Below are 20390 nucleotides of genomic sequence, written 5' to 3' on the forward strand. Positions count from 1 at the left end.
TTGCTGCTGTTTGTTTGTCTTACATACACGGGGGGGGGGAAACAAGGAGTCTCCTCTGATGTCTACACAGACAACTCCAAAACACTGAGCAAACCTGAGGCTTTGAAAGGCAAAATTACACCTTTGTTTGGGACTTTCATTAATAAGCCTGACAAAACCAATGATTCAACCCATATTAAAGGTGCGAGCAGAAATGGAAGGGCCACCCTTTTCATCTTGGTTCTGGTTGTCCTCTCTTTCTATTTCGTTGGCTTCCAACCACACATATATACATATACGAGTATATATACATATGCATACAGAGTCTGTGAGTCTGTATGCATGTGTATATACACACACACACACATGCAGAGTATGCTACCTCTCTGATGGCAAAAGCATATTTTAGTCATAAAACCCGAAAGGTCAACTTGCTCAAGTTAGCAGGCAAATTGTTCATCAGTCATCCATCCCTGATGGAGTGTTGAACACAGCTGTATTTGTCGCTGCAGATGCAATGACCACACATGACCGCCAGCTTGACACACTCGCTACAGATCACTTGGCAAAGCACTCATCCGTGATATAGTGCACCCCACCGAAAAAAAAATTCAACACTAAAGGAAACACTTGACAAGTAATTGAAGAGGAGTGTGTGTGAATGTGTGTGCATGGAAGAAAGGTAGTTAATGTAAAAAAAAAAAAAAAAAAAAAAAAAAAGACCAAAGAAAGAAAGCTAGTATTCCCATGGTGGGGCGTTCAGGTGTAAACTGAATGATAACTTCAATGGAAGGCACGCAAAGAAATTATATTTGCATCTACTTAATACCAACCCAGCCACCGGCTACAGCTGAGCTCATCTTCTTATCTTTTTTCTTTTTGTCTTTTTTGTTGCAAATGAAGCTCTCTGTACGGCAGACGCGTGAGAATGGAGATTAGATTTTAAAATCAATTCTTTGAAAGCACTTTTCACCAGTGGATTTACGGTGTGAAACTCCAAAGAATGTAGGATGAATTATTCAAATGGGCCATTTTGCAACATTTATTAATAATGCAGGCCGTATCTTTAATATCGGAATATCGGAAATTACCTTTGCAGTGAACATACTGTGCGTATGTGCAAAGTAGAAAAGTGCATTAAAAATGTTTTTTTTATTTTTATTTTTTTAAATACAACTTGTCAAATCAATTTGTGACATGAGTTTTCTAGTTTACACCTATGTTTTTTGTATGTGGTCCAAAATGTCCTCCGCACAGATCAATGCTTATCATGCTCAGGATAAATAATTCAGACTTTTCAAAGACTCCAGTGGACGCTGATGATATTTCATTTCCTCTTGTAAAACATATCGACTGCATGTCTGCGTCTCTCCACAGAGAAGAGTCTCCCAGCGGTTATGGCACAATTAAACGGCTCACCTAGCCGCTGGCTACCCGATCAAAGCAACATCCACTCACAGCAATACAATTGAGTGGGGAAAAGGCTTGTTGCTATAGCAACTTATGCCACTTCTGTGGCACGCGTAATACGCACGACGTGGGAACACATTAAGAACATCAAACAATGTAAGGCTGAGCTTGTACGGCATGAGGGTAGCTGCGGGGTTTGTCGATCGAATCCCGTCTAATTAAAGATGTTTCAGAGATGTTTAATCACAATTAAATAGCTTGCGCTGATGTGAGTTTGTTTTGCATGATTGTGATCAAAGATTTTGGACAAATGTGTTGGGGACATTTTTTTGCCCATTCATCTTATATTTCTGACATCACTGATGTAGTAGGCTAACTTCTTTTCATTTTTTTTTATGCCTGTCAAAAAAGATGCTACATCTCGTATGCATATTTGGATTCAGTGCTTATGGCATAAGAGCGTCCTTGGGAGTCGGACATCTCCTGTATAATTAAGTTGTGCGGATTAAAAGGGGGAAGTGGTTGTAATCAGCAGCAGAATAGATTGATAAGCGTTAAGTCACAGTTTTTGATCAGAAGGTCTCGGAATGCTTTGGTTTCTGCGGAATGAGGTCAACTGCTTTGGGTTTGCAGTCAAGTCCATTAAATCAGCGAAGATGACAGGCGAGCTGCTGCGTCTAAATGGTTGGGCAAAATGAAAAAAAAAAAAATGTCCTTCATTTTTGCAGTGTTGTCGATTTGAAGGGTTCTCAAAATTGCAGAACATGCTTATTTGAGACAACATATAGCATTCTAAGTGCTTTTTTTTTTCTAGAGGTAACATTGCTGGGTTCCTTAAAATAGGCTTCGTGTTCCTGTGCTGAATGAAATGCTTCCTCAGCGGGATTGGATTACCTCCACCAAGCATTGTGTTTAGCATGTTTATGCAAACAAAATCAAAAATTACACCGCTGATTTGAGTGAGTTTGCACAGTCATTGGTTTGGAATAAAAATGTGGATAAGAAGAATGACAAGGCCATCAACTCTCCTGCCTCGGGATGCAAATTGTACTCATGTCTGCTATTATTCTTACTATTATTATCATTATGAGAGACAATGTTTGGGTTATGTCATGTCTCAGACAGGTTTTCTGATTTCACTGTGGCTCCTCTTGTAAATGAAAGGCACAGATGTTGCAATGCTTTTCACGGGATGGGAATGTTCTCAAACAATGTGCAGCAGTGCACAATGTTTTGCAATGTCAAGTCAATGTGAATGTACTGTAAAAAGCATCAATTATTTACAAACAGAACTTGGTACACTGGAAAGATTTTAAATTCCTGCAGCTCTTTCTTTCATCAAACAGCTTCCTCAGCAGCCCTCCTGACAACACAACACAGTCAAGGACACAAGTCACAAACAAACACAATGACCACAATCTTTCCCTACACTTGCCAGTGTGGCGATTGCGTGTTCGTGGTGACTTGGCACTGAACAGTTCCACAGCGAGTTTTTACGAGTGTTTGAGATAATGTCATGAATAATTACATAGCACATCACTTTACATTTGTCGACAGGGTTACCGAGGTCTTCTCGCAGACTAAAATATAAATTAGCATAAAGGAAAGGAGGAGTTAAAAGCAAACAATGTGGGCTGCTTTAATGTCTGCTTCGAGGTTAGCAGTGCATGACTCTCTTGAATGTATGACACCAAGTCCGAGCCAGTTTTGTTTTCTCTTAATTGCTACATTCACACTTGATAGAATTAACTACCAGCATGGTCTAATAGGATCCAATACAACATCTGTATATAAATTTAAGCTTCACACAATTTGACAACATTTATTGTGGTAGCAGGTCATAGTGCTGTGTCAGCAAACAAAGAGGTGAGTACGGCTTTTGTTTTAGTATTACAGTGGTTAACATCGTTTTACACTTGTATGAAGGTGAAATGGTGATTTTAGTTATACAGTCAATAAACTACACTTGTGATATGTATTGCTCTCACGATATGATGAATGATGAGGAAAAGATGGCAAAGCCATGCTCATCACTAAGCAAACCTATGATCAAGTGCTTGTGAACACTTTTCACACAAGTCTGGCTGGAACGGCTTTAAAGCGCAGCAAAGCAAAATTGCAGGCAAATAAAAAAGTAAATCGGCCTCTAGGGAGATATTTATACTAAACAGAACCGGACACCGGTTATGAATTACAAACGGTGAGAAACACCGTACGTCAGCCGAGAGGAGTGGCCTATACCATAAGTACATAAATAGAGTTAATGTAGAATAATATTTTTTGTTTGATTTCACTAGAAGATTCTAAATTGTCCATAGGATAAGTTCCAGCTCACGTATGATCACTTCACACCAAAAATAAAGGACATGGAAATTTTGAATCAAGAAAAAAAAAGGTATAATATGAATAATTTATAACAAAGCGCTTTAATGATACTAACCATATCCCTCCATTTTTGAAAACATCTAAAGGGAAAAAAAAAACATTGTCAACTCCATTAATACTAATATAATGTTAAATTAATCTTAGAATATATTTGTAATTTTACATTTATATATGAAATATAATATATTAAAAAGCACATTTCGCATGCTGTACTCTACCCAATAAAACATGTCGGCTAGTGTCAAAACATGCGAATGTTACTTTGCAACAACAGTGTCACTGAGCAAAGTGCGTATCTGCTGCAAAGAGTTGAAAACCTGAGGTGAAGCTTGTCACCCTGCCTCAGGCTCGGAAAGTTGTGTACGGTACCTCATAGACTCAAAGAGATGACCGGCACCAAATACTGAAAGGAAATAACATACTGTATCTGACTTACAATCAGCCAAGGTTACAATAAATGTAAAATTCAATCAAGTTTTTTCGTCAAAAGATATGAAGGATTAAAATTGCTTGCTTTTATATACCGTTAGCCTGAAGAAAAGGTAACCATAATTTTAGAAGCACACCTTAAGATAGTCAAATGAATACCTCTCAAAACTATCTTTGTAAATGCAGAATCTTTAAAACAGCTCGTATTAGAACTCATCCAATTCTGTAAATGTGTCTAATAAAGTGGCGGGCAAGGAAAAAGTCATGACCGAGCAGTGGAGCAACGGGTGACTAATGAACCCAAGTATAACTCATAATTAATTTCATACTGTACGTGACTTCGGCGGGAGTAAACATTTACAGAGAAATTTCAGCATTTAAAACACATCCCGCGATAATTGCAAAGCCCTCGGAGCATATTGTCGGCGGGTGTATTTATAGCAGGCTTGTAGAAAATGGAGGACAAAGAGACAAAACGAGGTAGTACGGTTTTAGACTAATTAGCACTGTGCGTGGCTCTCCCCGCGCGAGCTTACGTTCAAGATGACACCGAGATGTACTTTCTACAAACAAAAAAGGCGCAAAGTGTTCATAACTCCCGACTCGGGGTTTGTACGATCGTGTTTTGCCCATGAATCACGCCGAGTACTCAGCATACTTGTCAGCCATATTGACATCTTGCTAGCGCAACCCGCCATGGCTGCCAAAATGGCTGATCAAAACCGGACTGTTTAAAATGCTAAAGGGAAAGGTCTCGATGCAAGTCTTCCTTCCTTTAATCCTCACTCTATTATTTTAAAACGTTGCCTGTAGATAAATAACAACAGCGGAATAATGACGCTAACACTTTGACCCCGAAACCGTTTATTTCTGTGTGTGAAAAAATAATAGATCCTGAGTCGAGCATCTCAAAACAGATTGTCTTCAGCTGCTTAAGTTTGTCTATATTACGTCCAATAATCGTGTCGAAAGTAGTTCAAACAAGAGCTGAATGCAAAGACTTCCCCCATCAATTTGAGTTGATAGCAACAATTTGACCTTGGAACTTTCTCATTAAATTTCCATTATTTCCTATGGGAAACGGTGATCCTAAATGAACCAGTATCTCAAAACAGATTGTCTTCAACCTCTTGCTTCCAGTTTATTCCCATTCAGAACTCGATTAAGAGCTGAATGCAAACACTTTCCATCAATTTAAGTAGACCGCAGTTGGTTAACAATGTGTGCGTGTGTGTGTGAGGAATGTTAAAAGCTTCAGAACCAGACACAATTCCGAACGACGTCCGAGAGGTCAGCCGAGCCGAGACGACGTACGCCCAAACACTATCTAGGGATGGACTGACTCCACAAAACGATTTGCGCATTTTGGCCGCTTCTGTTGCATTCGAGCTGTTGCGTCAGCGTTTTACGAGACGTTGGGATTTGTCTGTTCCCTACAATGAAGTAAATGAAAGAATTAGAGCGAGACACAATGTAGTATCTCTCCCTCGGGATGAGGCGAGAGATGCCGACTGCACGCCGAGGCCACATATTCAGATGCCGCTGGATTAGCCTCCAGCCGGAGAAAAAGCAGAAGAATTGAAATGCAAATAAGATGAGGATTACTGAGACAGCATTCACGGCGCCTCCGCTAACTGCCTGGAACGTCGTGTCAGAGCCTGATGATTATCCTCTATTTACCTACTTGTATTGATAGCTGCTTAATTAGGCAGAAAGGCCATCGAGTGATCAAGGAAATTGTAGAAATGGACTGTTTGCAAAATACAAAACCAAGGTCAGACACATCACTGAGCACAGGTAAAGGGGAGAGCGCAAGAGTTATATAATATTTAATAAAAGGCGCTAAATGAGAAAGGGAGTCGTATGAACTTCAAAAGGAATGCTCCTTGCTCACCCAGAGGTGTGAAATTGGCTGCCAGAGTTTGCCACATGAAAGGTCCAAATGTGAATTCACCCTAACAGTAACGTCTCAAGGCCATTGACTCTGCATTTCACTAATTAAAATGCACTTACTGTCTTTTGGGTGTAAAGTATTAGATACTGCCTGACTAAAAGGGACTAAGCCGAAAGTCAAAGAACAACAGCATTGCAGTTTTGTGAAGACTAATATTGTTCTTTCCAAGATCTTTCCACTCTCTGTGAGGAGTGATCGTCTTAAATCATTCACTGCCATTGACGGCTCAAGATGTCAAATATCAATGTGATGGCAGTGAATGAGTTAATAGGCATTCAGTCAGTAGCCTTGGATTGAGATGAACATATGCACACGGCATAACAGCAAGCGTCTCTCATCTGACTCAGAGGAAAGTGGGGAAAAAATAAAAAGCTAACTCCTTCCTAACATATAAAACGTGAGCTACAATTAAATGCAAAATGTTACATTCAGTACCATAGGGACATGTGGTAAAAATAATAATGCATCTCAAATTTTAGGGGTGCTTGAAATTGGCTAGGAACACCTACTTTATGTTTGGCACCATTTTGAAGGATCTGGGATACACACAGCTCCGCGCTCACCAACACGGGACTTGGCAGCTGGTAACCCTCGAGGACCACATAAGTAGCCCATGAACCTGTTAAAAATAGAAAAGCTCGTTATTGTTCTTATGTTATTTCTCTGAAATGCTATTGAAGTGAACATTTGAAATTTAAATGATTGGAGAGATTCATAATAGCAAGGTTGCATATTTACATTTTCTGACACGTCCTTGTGTGATTTACAGCTTAAACATAGCAATGGGACCAATTAATCACTTCTACAGAAAATATAAATACTGAATCTTTTTCACTTTAATTATATGTCAAAACTGTAGGTGTATTCATTGAATGTATCACACTTATGGTGGTTGCAGTTTGCAGGGTAGAAAAGTTCATCTCAAGACATCAGAATGAACATACTGCGTTGTCATACAAAAGTCATGACGCAGCTTTTGAACTGGAATTTATTGGATGACGCATTGTACTGGTACCTTGTTGGAGAGCGCCCACTAGTGGCATCATTCATAATAGCAGCAAGGGTTTAAAAGAAAACGTATTTTTCCTGCTCGTCTTTGATTTGTTGTTTTCTAAGTATTTGTTGTTAAATTTTCTCATTCAAAGGATTTTATTCGGACGGATGGACGGATCTGCACAAACTAGAATGAGGTTTGAAGTAAAATGTACATTATATATATATATATATATATTTTAAAAATGCTTAAATAAAAAAATATTGAAGCGTATAATCAGCCATTGTTACAAAGCCCTGAAAAACTTAAAATTACATTAAAATTGAAAACAATTTTGTGCAGATGCAACAAAGTCCAGATAAATAAATTGTGAATGAGAGGTTTTACTGTAACAAAATGAGTAAAAAGACTAGGGTGTGGATACTTTTGCAAGACACTGCACAAATATATTCTGCATCATCATGATAGTGTGTGGACAAGGATAATGACAAATGGATGTTTTTTTAAACAAATTTTGAGATGTCACATTTTATTTTATCATACAGTATATGGATGACGTACACAAAAGTCTTTTAGGACATTTTCTGTGCTGAGCACATTCTCATGGCAAATTTGTAAAGCATCCTAATTAATTCAAGTCCAGGAGTTGTGTGAGGTCAAGTTTCCAGGCTGTTGTAGAGCTTGCAGTGAAGGTAGGCCATCTTCTCAGTTCTGCTTTTTCTCAACATGGAACTCCACTCGTTATAGCAAAGCTCTACAACCTTGTAACCCGCCAACTCCAGTTGCCTTCTCTTCATGGCGTAAAGTCCCAGTAGCTGCTGTGACTGTATGCAGTAGTGGTTCCGGCTGGACACCTGGATGGCGAGTTTCACGATGGCGCCGGGGTCTGCGGGGGCTGATCTTCGGCTGCTGGGAGCGGTGATCATTTCTGTGATGGCGCCCGTCAAGTTTAGCCCGGTGTCAAACAAAGTTTCTCTTTCATCGGGCTGCACAGCAGAAAGAGTTTGAACTTTGGGAGGGGCGATTGGTGGACCTGGGAGGTTCTTGGCATTTGTAAGTTGTGCTATGAGATTGTCAGTCACGCTCACGCCTAGATTCATTCTCCCCAAACCCTGCTTTGGAGGACATCTGGAAGAACTGTTCTGGATGACTGTTTGAGATTCCGGATTAACGGGAACGGGCTGACCAGAAGAGTCAAGGTGCACTTCAAGGTCGATGGATCGCATGTGGGGCAGGATCATTCTTTTCCACACAAACTTGTCTCCTCCCAGCAATTCTTGCAGTGCAGCCTCTGCCTCCTTCACCTCAAATTTCTGGCACACGTCCGATTGGACAAACTTCCACAACATTTCTTTCACCTCTTCTCTCAGTTGGAGGCTCAACCGAGGACCGGTCCAGTGAGGCAACTCCAGAGCCACGGCTCCGTCCAAGGTGAACAAGTCTTTCTTCAGATCCAGCTGCGGTGACTTCAGCGCTAAGCTGACAAAATCCGGGCTCAAGGCTAACTCGATCAGGTCCTCGGGGAACCGAGAGACGAAGGCTAGGCCGAGAAGACCGGTGAGCAGATGTTCTGGGTAGCGTAGAAATTCAGCCTTCTTCAATCTAAGCGCCTCGGTAAGACTTTGGTAAGAATTCGGGCTTTGAGCAGGGAGGAAGCCTAAGTTGCCTAAAGCCCACAACAGCTTGCATGAGTCTTTACTCCGGCAGTGTGGCACCAGCGCCGGAATTCTCTCGCCGATGGCGACGAGGATGCCGTCGTTGCGGTAATGTAAAGCCGAGCAAGCCAGCGCCACGTGCATGAGCCCCTGAACACCCATCCCGTGAGATCGCCGTGGTACCTCGTGCGTCATGGCCTCCATCCAGGCACTGTGAAACAAGTAGCTGAAACGCAGGTATTTGAACACATTGACCACGGCAAAGTCACTCATATCCCCAACGAGGGAGTGCGCCTTATTGACGAGGCGATTCACCGCTACCTCTGAAAGGGTTGTTTGGGATTTGAAGAGGCCCAAGCAGACTGCGCCAACCTCCTCCGGCTGGAGCTGCTGGACGTGTCGCATGACTAACTGCTCGATGGGCTCAATCAGGACTTTGGGGCACTGCCTCCCTTCTCCCATGATGTACAAAAGTTGGACCAGCTCTGGGAGCCTGACTTGTCCCAGATACAAATGGACAAAGCCATAAAGTTGCTTGAGGAATTGAGGTACCTTCCTGCCAAGGCAGCGCCACAAGTCGGCTGCAAAGAGCCACTGGTCTAAAGTCATCTGGTCGGCACGGCGTCTCAGCTCGGCTTCGTACAGCCCGAGTACCGTGTGACTATGAGGCATTTCCAGCCACACTAATGAGCTCAGTATGTTCAGCAGCTCAAGTAGAGAAAAGAGGCGAAGGTTCTCCACTGAGTAGCGAAGAAGTATGACGAAGCGTTGGTCGGTCTTCACCAGTGACACCTTGTCAGCGTCGGTGTGGCTGAGCTCCTCAAAGAAACGACAAATGTCGGACGGTTTCATGGTGCCTTTAAGGACAGACACTTTTCGGAGTACTTGCACCACCTGTTCCCATTCAATAGGAGGAGGTCTTTGGGTAAGATCAAGGGTTCTGGATGAATAGTCAGGCCGACACTTGAGAAAGGCACGAGCGTCAATGTGAACATCAGGTGACGTGGATATTCTTTGATGGTGCTGCACTGATATTTTGGATTCGGAACCTCTGTTGAAGGCTAAGTCGAGCAAAGTGTTTTTGGAGCTGGAAAGATGTCGCGAGGAGTTTATGCTGTAGCGATTGCTCTGCTGCCAGAAGGAAGGAGCCAGAGTGGGGAGACATGGTTCTTCATCATCAATATCACCTTGACTGTTGGAGAGGGCAGATTTAGTTCCTACAGGGTGGTGATATGAAGATGGGCTATAATGGACCCTGTAGTCATCAAGCGGAAGGGCATCCATGAGTTGGAACGCAGACGTTCTTTTGTCCTGCTCATCCGACTCAATGTCAAGTTTGCTAATAACGCGGTGAGCAAAACCCTTTTTCAAACCCGAAAGGGAGCGTAGCCTCGGTCTCAAGTGACACAGCACGCAGGCAGCCATGAATCTGTCGGCTGAAAAAGACAAATACGAGACTGTTGACGGTTTTGTTTTGTTTTATATCACAATGTAATGTTATAGTGTAAATGTAGACTAAGAGGGGCTTTTACAGCTACACTGAAAATACCAAGTACAAATTATTAAATCATAAAAAAACTGTACAAGAATCAAAGTGAAACAGGTACTATTTCATTATATTATGAACTCCTTCTCAAAATTTCATGCAATATGAACTTCTTATTCCGTTAATATTTACAGTAAACGTTATCATCCGAACTAGGACACATTTTTAATGATGCACTTTTAATGGGCTCTGTTTAAATCATCCAAGTAAATGCAATTACATTTTCAAACTGATTCTGCATTTTGCTAAATCACATGTATCAACAGTTTGTGAAAGTCAAGGACTGGGGAAAAAAGTCCTTAAAATCTAATGTTTTATGTTAGTTATTTCTTATAAAGATGAAATACAAACTAGCTGCACTATACTTATTTATATGCATGACTTTATTACATTACATGCCACCTTTTTAGTTTTACGTTGCACCATTGGACATAACCTTTCACTGACAATAGCAATAAAATCGCTTTCAGTAAATTGAATTCAAATGAGTCATTTCTGCGACAGATAGATGACCATACACCATTGAACACACTTTTAAGTAATTATTACTGAACATGCCTTGACACAACTATACCATAACACTGGAGACCATGCAAACACGGAATGTTGCAATTGATTAAGGCCAATGTTGTTTACACTTTGTATTAACCTCCTTTTCATTTGTGTGTTCAGAAGAATTACGAACACAGAAGTGTTCACACTAAACTCACCATTACTTCCTCGACGTGAAAATGTAGATGTGATGGTATTGACGTAGCGATGACATGAAGTTGAGCATGGGGAAGGTGAACGTCCCATGCAGTCTCCTACTACGAAATTAACAGGAAATCCTGAAATACTTATACCTTCATAATAAAAAACTTCAAGCCGTTCCAGGGAACATTGTGAGCTAAGACGAATAAGGGCAAGGGATATATTTCACTTTTATGCAAAATATGTCGTAATGAATTGCTACACAACAGTTTCTTGGTCGTTTATTGTGATTAAGTGTAATCACGTGAATGGATAGGTTCTTATTTTGAAATATTTCAAATGTCATGGATACTTCCGGTAAAGGCGGTCGTAACGTAGCAGCGTTACCTACGGTAACTCGGTCGTGTCAAAAAGACCAAACGCAATTGTTAATACTTTTGTTTTTAAAATACTTTTTTTATGACGTTGTTACACTTTTACAGTAACCATATCAAGCCAAATTGAACGAATATATTTATAATAATTTCATAATCATTTCAATGCGTAGAAGATGTGACTTTATACTAATGAAGAGCCTATTAAGATTGCTATTTAAAAGTCATCAGTGATACTACACAAACTAAGCAGAATGTAAACAAACTGAGGCAACTATTAACAGTGGGTTAATTACATTTTCTTATTCCTAATCGTTTCCACATTGTTAGGAAAATTGTGTTTAGTTTAACAGGAAATGCAAACGTGAATACTTGTATGATCATAATTGTGTAAATAAATGATAAAAGTTGGTCTTGGATATCAGAGTATTTATTTTCATTAATGCATAGGCAAAGACCACACATGAGCCAGAATCACTATTGTTTGCTGGTGTTTTATTTTTAGGCTCATGTTAAAGTAAAAAATTAAACAGTAGCCCGGGAAAATTCATTCAACCCTTACAACAATAAAAGAATTAAACACAACATTAAATTTGCTGCTCAGAAGTGTACAAATGAGAAATATATACTGCAGCTACTAACTCTAATTTATAAGACACAAAAAGGACGTGAGTGACCTTAACCAGAGGTCAAACTTATCACATTTTCATTACCATTTTCACCCTATGAATTTCACATGTAAACATAAATAATTTTGCATTAAAACATAATAAGTTACCGTGTTAAAACATGACTTCTGCGACCAGCAGAACAAAATCAAGCAATTTCTTCCGGTTTGTGTCACCATTGGAGTCCTTTTATCTAAGTTAGTGCCTCAAACAATACATTTTTCCAAAATAAAATTCCCAATCAATAATATCAATAATAAATTAGTATACATGTTTTCTGAATTTGTTAGTATAAAGACATTGCCTGAATAAGTGAACCAGTGTTTACACAGGAACATTTCCCAAAGTAAACATGTAAAAAAATTATATTCTTGAATTAAAAATAATGATTGGCATGATAGTACCTAATAAAATAAATATCGCTTCTTTATTTGTAAGGACATATTTATTTGTACGGTCGAGTTTGAACATGCATTCCTTTTTAACTTTACGTAAAAGTGAGAAATATATTAACGTATTATTGTATATTGTATTATTATGTATTGAACTTTTTTTTCTGGTGTAGCAGTAATAAGTTTGAAGTGGTGCTTGGGGAGGAAGTGGTTGATTTATGCTAATGATGGAGTCGGACTTCAGTGGCTTCCAGTGGGAGCCGCCCTTCATTGAGCACATGCTCAAACCCGGAGCCGCTTTACTCGCGCCACTTTCGCAATCTTACTACCATTCACAAACACACGGCCAAGCGTCATAGTGGAAGCACATGGTCGTGCTTGGTTCCTTTTACCCTTCTCTCTATGTGGCGTCTTTTTCGTCACTTTTTCTTTTCTTTTTTTTAATATCTATTACAGAAGAGTGTGAGTAAACGGTAAGTGTTCAAGGGATGTTTCCCCTCACCCCATGTAAGCTAGTAGTTGTGTGTTCACCACGCGTGTTATTACGTGTGGAAACCTGTTGTTAGCCTTGTTCTCTTGCAAACAAAGTCAATTGTTTGATGTCTAAACGACATTTTTATTTTGCTTAAACGGACCGAAATGTGCTTTATTGGCCACTTTCCACGTTTGGGGAAGGAGTGTTTTGTGCGTGCGCGGCGCATGGTTACCTCGCCTCCATGGGTGAGGGAGATTTGAAAAGCATGTGTTGCTTTTTGCTTTCGCTCCACCGCTCGCTAGCGACGTCCTCGCGTGCTACCTGCGTCTTTCCCCCTTCTGTAGCCTACCGAATCCCGCGGCTCGCTCAAAGCCGTAGTGGACGACATGTTTGGTGGATAACGCTCAAAATTCTAGCGAGTTTGTCCGCCGCATACTTAAAAAGTAGCTCCGGAACAAAGCGGCAGCACATGGGGGGTTGAAGCAGGCCGCGCGCGAAGCTACGTTGTTAGCCAGCTAGCGGCTAATGCTAATGGGCAAACACGAAAACGTTGAATTACTTTGCAGTTTTGTGTAAACAACTATTTAAACCATGATTGTGAACTCCCCACGTCACTGAAAGCAACCGAGATTAACAGTCTTTATAAGTACGTGTTGTCTCTTAACTACCAAGTTAGCTGCTTAAATTTGAAGTATATGATTCGAAGGGGGAGCTAGCTAGCTGGCTAACTAGCCAGCTAATTTAGAGCGTCTTTTAGTCAGTCGCTCTTCTTTTAAAGCTCACTTTCCCACCTAACAGCCCTGATAAACTCTACCAAAATGGCACAAGTGTGGTTTAAATAACAACGACGTGTTTGGCTAAAACATGCCCGCATATTCGCGTGTTTTGGTGAGCATGAAGTGGAGAGTGGAGACACCCGCAACGTGTGCGCGTGTGTGGAGGCGATTCCACTTTCCACGCAAGCACGTCGTAGTGGTTGGAGCCACGCCGAGTTTTAGTGGATTGTAGTCGCGCACTTGTTCATATTGACTGCATCCAGCCGGTGGATGGATGTTGCTCCCTATGCGGACGCGTGGGCGCCATGTTAGTGCGTGGGGGAAGGGTGCCAAGTGTTGTTCTACCACCCGCTTGTTTTTGCAGTCAGCTTATCTCATGGATTTGATTGAGGTTTCAAATGGTTAAAAATCTGTCAGAAGATTCGGTAGGCAATTTTCAAGAAACTACAAGATTATGTAACAATTCTGAAGGTTGTTTTAGAAGCACTCAAATGATGCCTTTATTTATTCTACCACTGGTAGAATAAAGGTTTGGGTTCCAAGTTTAAATATAAAGGATGCCATTAACTGCTAATATAAGTCAGGAACAAAATGTATAGTTCACAAAATAAGTCAAATCAAAATTTTAACAACATTAAATGAGTGTTTTGGAAAATAATACATTTTATATTATTACGTTTTTTTTAGTATTACTGTAAGGCCATTCAGAAGAAAGACAAGTACAGTTGTTTAGGGATTGTAGTTTACTCTATTGCATAATTTGTTGTTCCTTTTTATCCACACTATATTCGTACACTAGATAAATGAAACATTTTCAAATTAAACACCCACAAAACCTCCCTAAAAACTAAAACAGAATTTAAAAAAAATCTAATGAAATTAAAAGCTACCTAATGAACAATTAGGTAGCTTTGTCTCTGGGTAGAAAGGACATTGGGAAGGATGTTTCTGATGCATAATGAAGGCTGAAAGGTGATGACTGAATTAAAAAAAAAAAGCTATTTCTTCTGTATTTAAAGTAAAGGGAGAAAGGATGTGTGAATAAAATGGGACTGGGAGAAGGAAAGGAGGTAGTTATGAAGGAGAGATGACATGAAAAAAACAGGTCAGCGTGGGTGGAAGTCAGGAAAAAGTTCAGAAAAGGAGTGAGGGAAGACAAGGCAAAGAAAGGGTACAATTACACTTGCAGGAAGGAAGGAACAAAGGAGGTCACGTGCTGTTGGCTTCCGTAAAGTAGACCTCAATATCATAAACTAGTAAAGTTGAGTAAGTGCTTGAAAGTGTACACTTAGGTCGCTTTTTAATCACTCAAAATTTGCATTGGTTTTATCATTTATGGTAATAGGGGTTTTGATTTGCGAGTTCCGTTAAATTCAATGGCGCAAACTGCAGCAGTTTGTCTCTTGTGGATTGTAAATTGATGGATCAAATGATTGATTTCTTAATATATAGGCTTTTAAAAATTACCACATTTGGACAATATCGCAAAATGTAATTGAATAAAGCGCCAGGCAGTAGAATAGTAAATCTGTTTCCTTTAATTTTTAAGCATGCCCATATTGTTTGGAACCAATTTACCAACTAAATCTTGTATAGTCACTTTCATGCTGAAGAAATGCCTAACCACATCTCAAAAGTATTTTCCCCTTTTTAGTTGACATTTTACAGCTGTATTTAAATCTTCAGCTTAAGGTGGAGTCATGTATGTAAACATTCAAAAGGCCTACAGTGGAAGAGCGAGAAGATTGTTTGCTAGCTGTTTCGGTTCTGGCAGAGTTACATCTAGGCCCAGGTTGATTTGTTTTGGTTAATTATAACCACCTTTATTTTTATTTGACAGTCATCAATCAAAGCGATGGCAACAAACTCTTGATTCTGTGACTCATTTTCTGCTTTTAGGCGACGGAACGCACCTGGACATCACCAGGAATCATTTCAGGCCGCTTTAGTGTCAAAGTGCTTACAGTGCAGGTAGTCTTGTGAAATCTACTGCAGTGGAGGCACTTTCGGCACTATTGTGGTGCATGGACAGAAAAGCCTCCCCAGTGACGGAGAGAATCCCTGTCTTCGTGGCCATTGTGATGTCACTCCACGCGCTAATGACCTCCACATTATGCACCCGAATGTCGAGTGACGTCCCCAAGCGAGACGGCCTCGGGTGCTTATGCTAAGGTGCATCTAGTGCAGATAGTTAAGTCAACGTGCACCTACTGCCCTAAGTGCCCCTTCTGGCATGAGCGGCCCCGCACCGCTCCATGTTGTGCGTCTGTTTGTGCAAACACACCGCCGGCGGTGCTCTGTTAGCTTTGCGTGGTTGCGCTGCAAGAAGAACAAGAGTTGTGCAAATCTATGCAAAGCTGATGGCGTCCTGTGTTTTAACGACTAACTTGTGCCTTTTGGTGGCGGCCAATTGAAGAGATGTGAGTTTCAGCGGTATTAAAGTGCTTATAGTGCAGGTAGTGTCTTGACAATCTACTGCAGTGTGAGCACTTCAAGTACTTCTCGATGCCATTCCAGCCAGAACGTAAGCAAGGAATGGCCGCGTGAACGTGACTTTGTGGTTAGTTTTGCTGGTTTGCTTTCAGCTATTTTCTGCGACGCTGTGCAAATCCATGCAAAACTGACCACGGAGCCAACACCAATCTCGGCAGATTTGATCCCGGTCTGAGCAGGTTGGGAGAGGTGGCAATGCTCTGGATGTGCTCGGTATTGCACTTGTCCCGGCCTGTTGATGACACTGGGAGGGCTTCTCCTAAGGAACGGTCCACCATGTTCTGTTTCTGTTTACATGTTGTAACATTCAAATACTCTGCTTATGTTTTATGCCTTTTGTCATATTGTATGTTAGATTGAAAAGTTTCATATTTTTGTGACTCCACTGCTGTCTCTTAATAAAAATAATTTTAACCAATTGCGCTGTCCGAATAGGTCCTACACAAACATGCTCTATTACATGGTATCAAATGAGAAGCACAGTGTATTGGTGGTTAGCATGTGTGCCTCACAGTTTTCCCAAAGGACTCCAGTCACCTTTGACCCCAATGAGCACAAAAGCTATAGAAAATGTTTGGTCTAAAAAAATAAATAAAAAAAAACAAGTTTCTCCCATAAAAGTTGATATTTTCATAAGAAATGTGAAGACATTACAGGCCCATGTCAAGGCAAATAATCCTGTTTGGATCATCAGCAAATGGGACTATAACTATGCAGCACTTGCAAACATAATTATGTTGGAAGTTTGCAGTTAACATTCTCACGGAAGAAGCAAATGGGCATTTACTTTTTCGCTTCCAAATACATTACAACCTAATTGTAGGCAAAACTAGTGCAGTATATATGAAACACCTTTGTCACTACAATACGTTTACGGTACAAGTACAGCGCCGTTAAATTAGGTTAGTAGCTCTGAAGAAAAAGGAAATCAATTTCACAAATGCAAAGTAGAAGTGTATAATCTATTTATGGCTGAACTATATTACGCACAAATTGAATGCAGTTGAAGCGAATTACAACATCAAATAGGGCATGAAGTCGTTCCATAATGCATCTCAACTGGTAGAAATTGTAGTATGATAATTACCAGCATAAGAACCACTTGACCGTCATTGCTGTTGCAGTTACGTGGTTGTCCACCAGAGGGAAGCACTTGTACACATTACTGTATAAGGACACCAAACCTGTAGATGGCAGTAGGGTAAAACTATTTAAATATTATTAGAGTCCTGACAACGACCACATAGTCATCATGAAAATGTAGCACAATAATGAAACTCTGGAAAAGCTCATCTTTTGGGGGGTAAAATGGGGAAGTCTGAAAGCCACCATTTTGATAATACTGACTCACTTAACTTTTTACACAAAATTCACCTATTTACTCCTATTGGAGTTTAACCAAAACTCAGGCACTATAAATAAAAAACATATCAGACATGTCCTTCCAAGCAAGCTCCTTTTGGCCACGGAGCATGTGTTATTGTGGTGCCAATGTGAGAGATGCTCACTGGGGTGTACACCTTTCATTATCATGTCCTCTTTCCTTTGACAGTCAAGATAAATGGTACGCGTCCGGGAAGGACACCGACTCAAAGGATGCATTTCCGCTTGTCACCTCGAGCTGATTGCTAGAACCTCTATTTATCCTGCAGTTTGCGTTGATGTTTTCCCTTTATTAGATGTTAAAAATGCATCTTTATCGTGAAGATGTCAGATGTGTCACTCGGTGCTTTCAAGCGCTGTTCATGTGGCCACTGTGACTGTTTCAACCCAAGCTAGCAGAGGGTCTTTAATTTATTCATCTTATTTTATTTACATCTTAAAATAGTTCCCATGTGTTGTAATAATATGTTTGTGGCGTGCTTTTCTCAAAATACCCAAAGAATTTGCCAGAAGCACTGGTTTGTGTGGTGGAGTTAGCAAAAAAAAAAAGAAAATGGCGGCCCAAATTAAAGGAAGCTTTCAGTTCTTTGTCGGATTTATCGAACTAATTGAACGTTTAGACATTGCACACTTGTCAATGTTGCGGGGTGTTTGCGAATTGATCTAAATGAGGCAGGAAACTCAAAATAAATAAATAAGAGCGACCTGTCAGCCATCTTGCTGAGGCGGCACTTCAACCGCCGGCCTTCCCTGTGACAGAGGTCCCGGTCCATTAGCTGACCCCTGCCAGTTATCCGGCTCTATACCCGACCGCCGGGTGAACCGAGGCTTTAAGTATGCACGCGGTACAGCGCCGCTGTCAATTTATGCTAATGCATCTCTGAATTGGCTGCGGAAAACAATTAATTTTCCCGGGGCAGGTTGATGAGGAGTTTTCACAAGAAGCTTCTTCGCGATGGGGTCTGCCTCAACACTTTGCTGACTGCGAGGCTTGTCAGGCAAGATTTGAGCAGACATAAATGTGTGTACACGCTTTGTTTGTTTGCACACAGCAATTAAAATGTCAACTTTTCATTGTGGTTTATTTGCAATATTAATTAACTTTGATTCCCCATTAGAACTGCCCACAATTCAACCCCAACCGCCTGCCATGGTAACTCGCATGCTTGGCAATTCAACATCATCCATCTGTCTAAATAAACACTATACTGTTTGAATACGAAAGAGGTCCAATAATATTCGGATCACGCGGATAGTCGGCCAAAGCGAATCAAGTACGTCTACTTTATGTTTCTTGTGAAAATCTGAAACAAAAATGCAAATTGTTTTCAGTTTTATTAATATTAAGCTGAGTAAGATTTTTAAAAAATTGTGCCTGTAAAGACAATAAAGTAATTTCACTTGAAAGGCCAAGAAGTTATTTTATTTATTTTTATTTATTTCATTTTTTTAAATTAATTGGCCAATTAATCAGGTCTCAGAATTCAGTATTCTGCCCAGTATTAGAATCGGCGTCGGCCTAAAATAAAAATCAATCTCAGTCGGGGCCTGTTTATCGTCGTTTGGGTCGATTTGATGGATGTTTGGACTTAGCCCACTAGTACACAACACTTTTAGTCATCCTTCTGCTGGAAAATGAGCAAATGGATTGAACTGGAGCACAACATTTCGTTCTAGTGTTAGACCTTAAAACCTTGCGTATCGTATCTCCTCATTTAATGGATTTGGAGCAGATGAATGGGGATTAAATTTGTACAATCTCATGTGTTTGGATCTGCAAAGGCCACACCAGGCAAACCACAGGGGGAAATATGTGTCCTCCAAAAATGTTATATGGTGTAGACAGTGCACAATGTACCATCTGCGCTTTTGGTGTTGCTTATGCACCAGGCGTGGATTACTGTATGGAGAGAGGCGGGGAAAAACAAACAAACAGGAAGTGGCATAGAAAACAAACACTGCAAATATTTTGTGAATGACAGATGGAGGATCAAGCCAAAGCCAACACAGCAATCCCTTCAAAGTGTTTATTCCAAATCCCAAAAGTAAATTGTTTTATGCGGTCTTACATGTGATGGAGTACTTCTATAATAACAACGAGGAGGCCACTCTTTCATATTTATTTACGGAACAAACAAAACAGATATTTTCTTCTCAGTTTTTGGTTGTTTGGAGCTACATTCGATCATCTGCAAAAGAGCATCAGGGTCGGATCAAAATGAAAAACAATATTAAAGAAAAAAATGTCATGTTTGTTAGGGGGATTTGTTTTCCCGAGAAGAAAAAGTAGCAACATTGTTGAAAAAAAAAAAACCTCATGATGTCATTAGAACGACTTACAAATATTACAAAATCAGTACCGTATTTTCCGGACTATAAGGCGCACCGGACTATAAGGCGCACCTTCAATGAATGGCTCATTTTAAAACGTTGTCCTTCTATACGGCGCACTGGACTATAAAGCGCACCCTTAATGCATCATGTCAGATTTTTAATCCAAATCAAATCATTCTCCATTTTATCTTTTTTATTTCAACTTCAGACGCAACAAATTACTTTATAATCACGAAATAATGATCCATAGTCTTTTTGATTCATGATTCATAGTCTTCAGCGGGCCACTTATGATTGATTTCATGACACAATGCTTCGGGCCAGTTTAAATTTAGGAATTTGGTCCATATATAAGGCGCACTGGACTATAAGGCGCACTGTCGGCTTTTGAGAAAATTTTAGGTTTTTAGGTGCGCCTTATAGTCCGGAAAATACGGTAATTATTTTCTC

General features: G+C 40.3%; 1 protein-coding gene across 2 annotated transcripts in view; it reads right to left on the bottom strand.

Moving 5' to 3' along the window:
* Positions 1 to 11165, bottom strand: part of LOC119139858 (FAST kinase domain-containing protein 5, mitochondrial) — a 112821-nt gene extending 101656 nt beyond the window's left edge. The window contains exons 1-2 of one of the 2 annotated variants that reach the window (XR_005101466.1): positions 11063 to 11163; positions 6667 to 6776 (exon numbers count right to left, since the gene is read on the bottom strand). Coding sequence is in view for 1 of the 2 variants with exons in the window: in XM_037280894.1 (XP_037136789.1) it covers positions 7808 to 10242; positions 11063 to 11150 (2523 nt within the window). In the remaining variant the exon portion in view is untranslated. Of the gene's footprint in view, positions 1 to 6666; positions 6777 to 7522; positions 10243 to 11062 lie in introns of those variants that run through there. The other variant, XM_037280894.1, reaches the window with a different exon arrangement.
* Positions 11166 to 20390: the final 9225 nt, after the last annotated feature.

The sequence above is a fragment of the Syngnathus acus genome, chromosome 21 (assembly GCF_901709675.1).
Source record: "Syngnathus acus chromosome 21, fSynAcu1.2, whole genome shotgun sequence".
Taxonomy (NCBI): domain Eukaryota; kingdom Metazoa; phylum Chordata; class Actinopteri; order Syngnathiformes; family Syngnathidae; genus Syngnathus; species Syngnathus acus.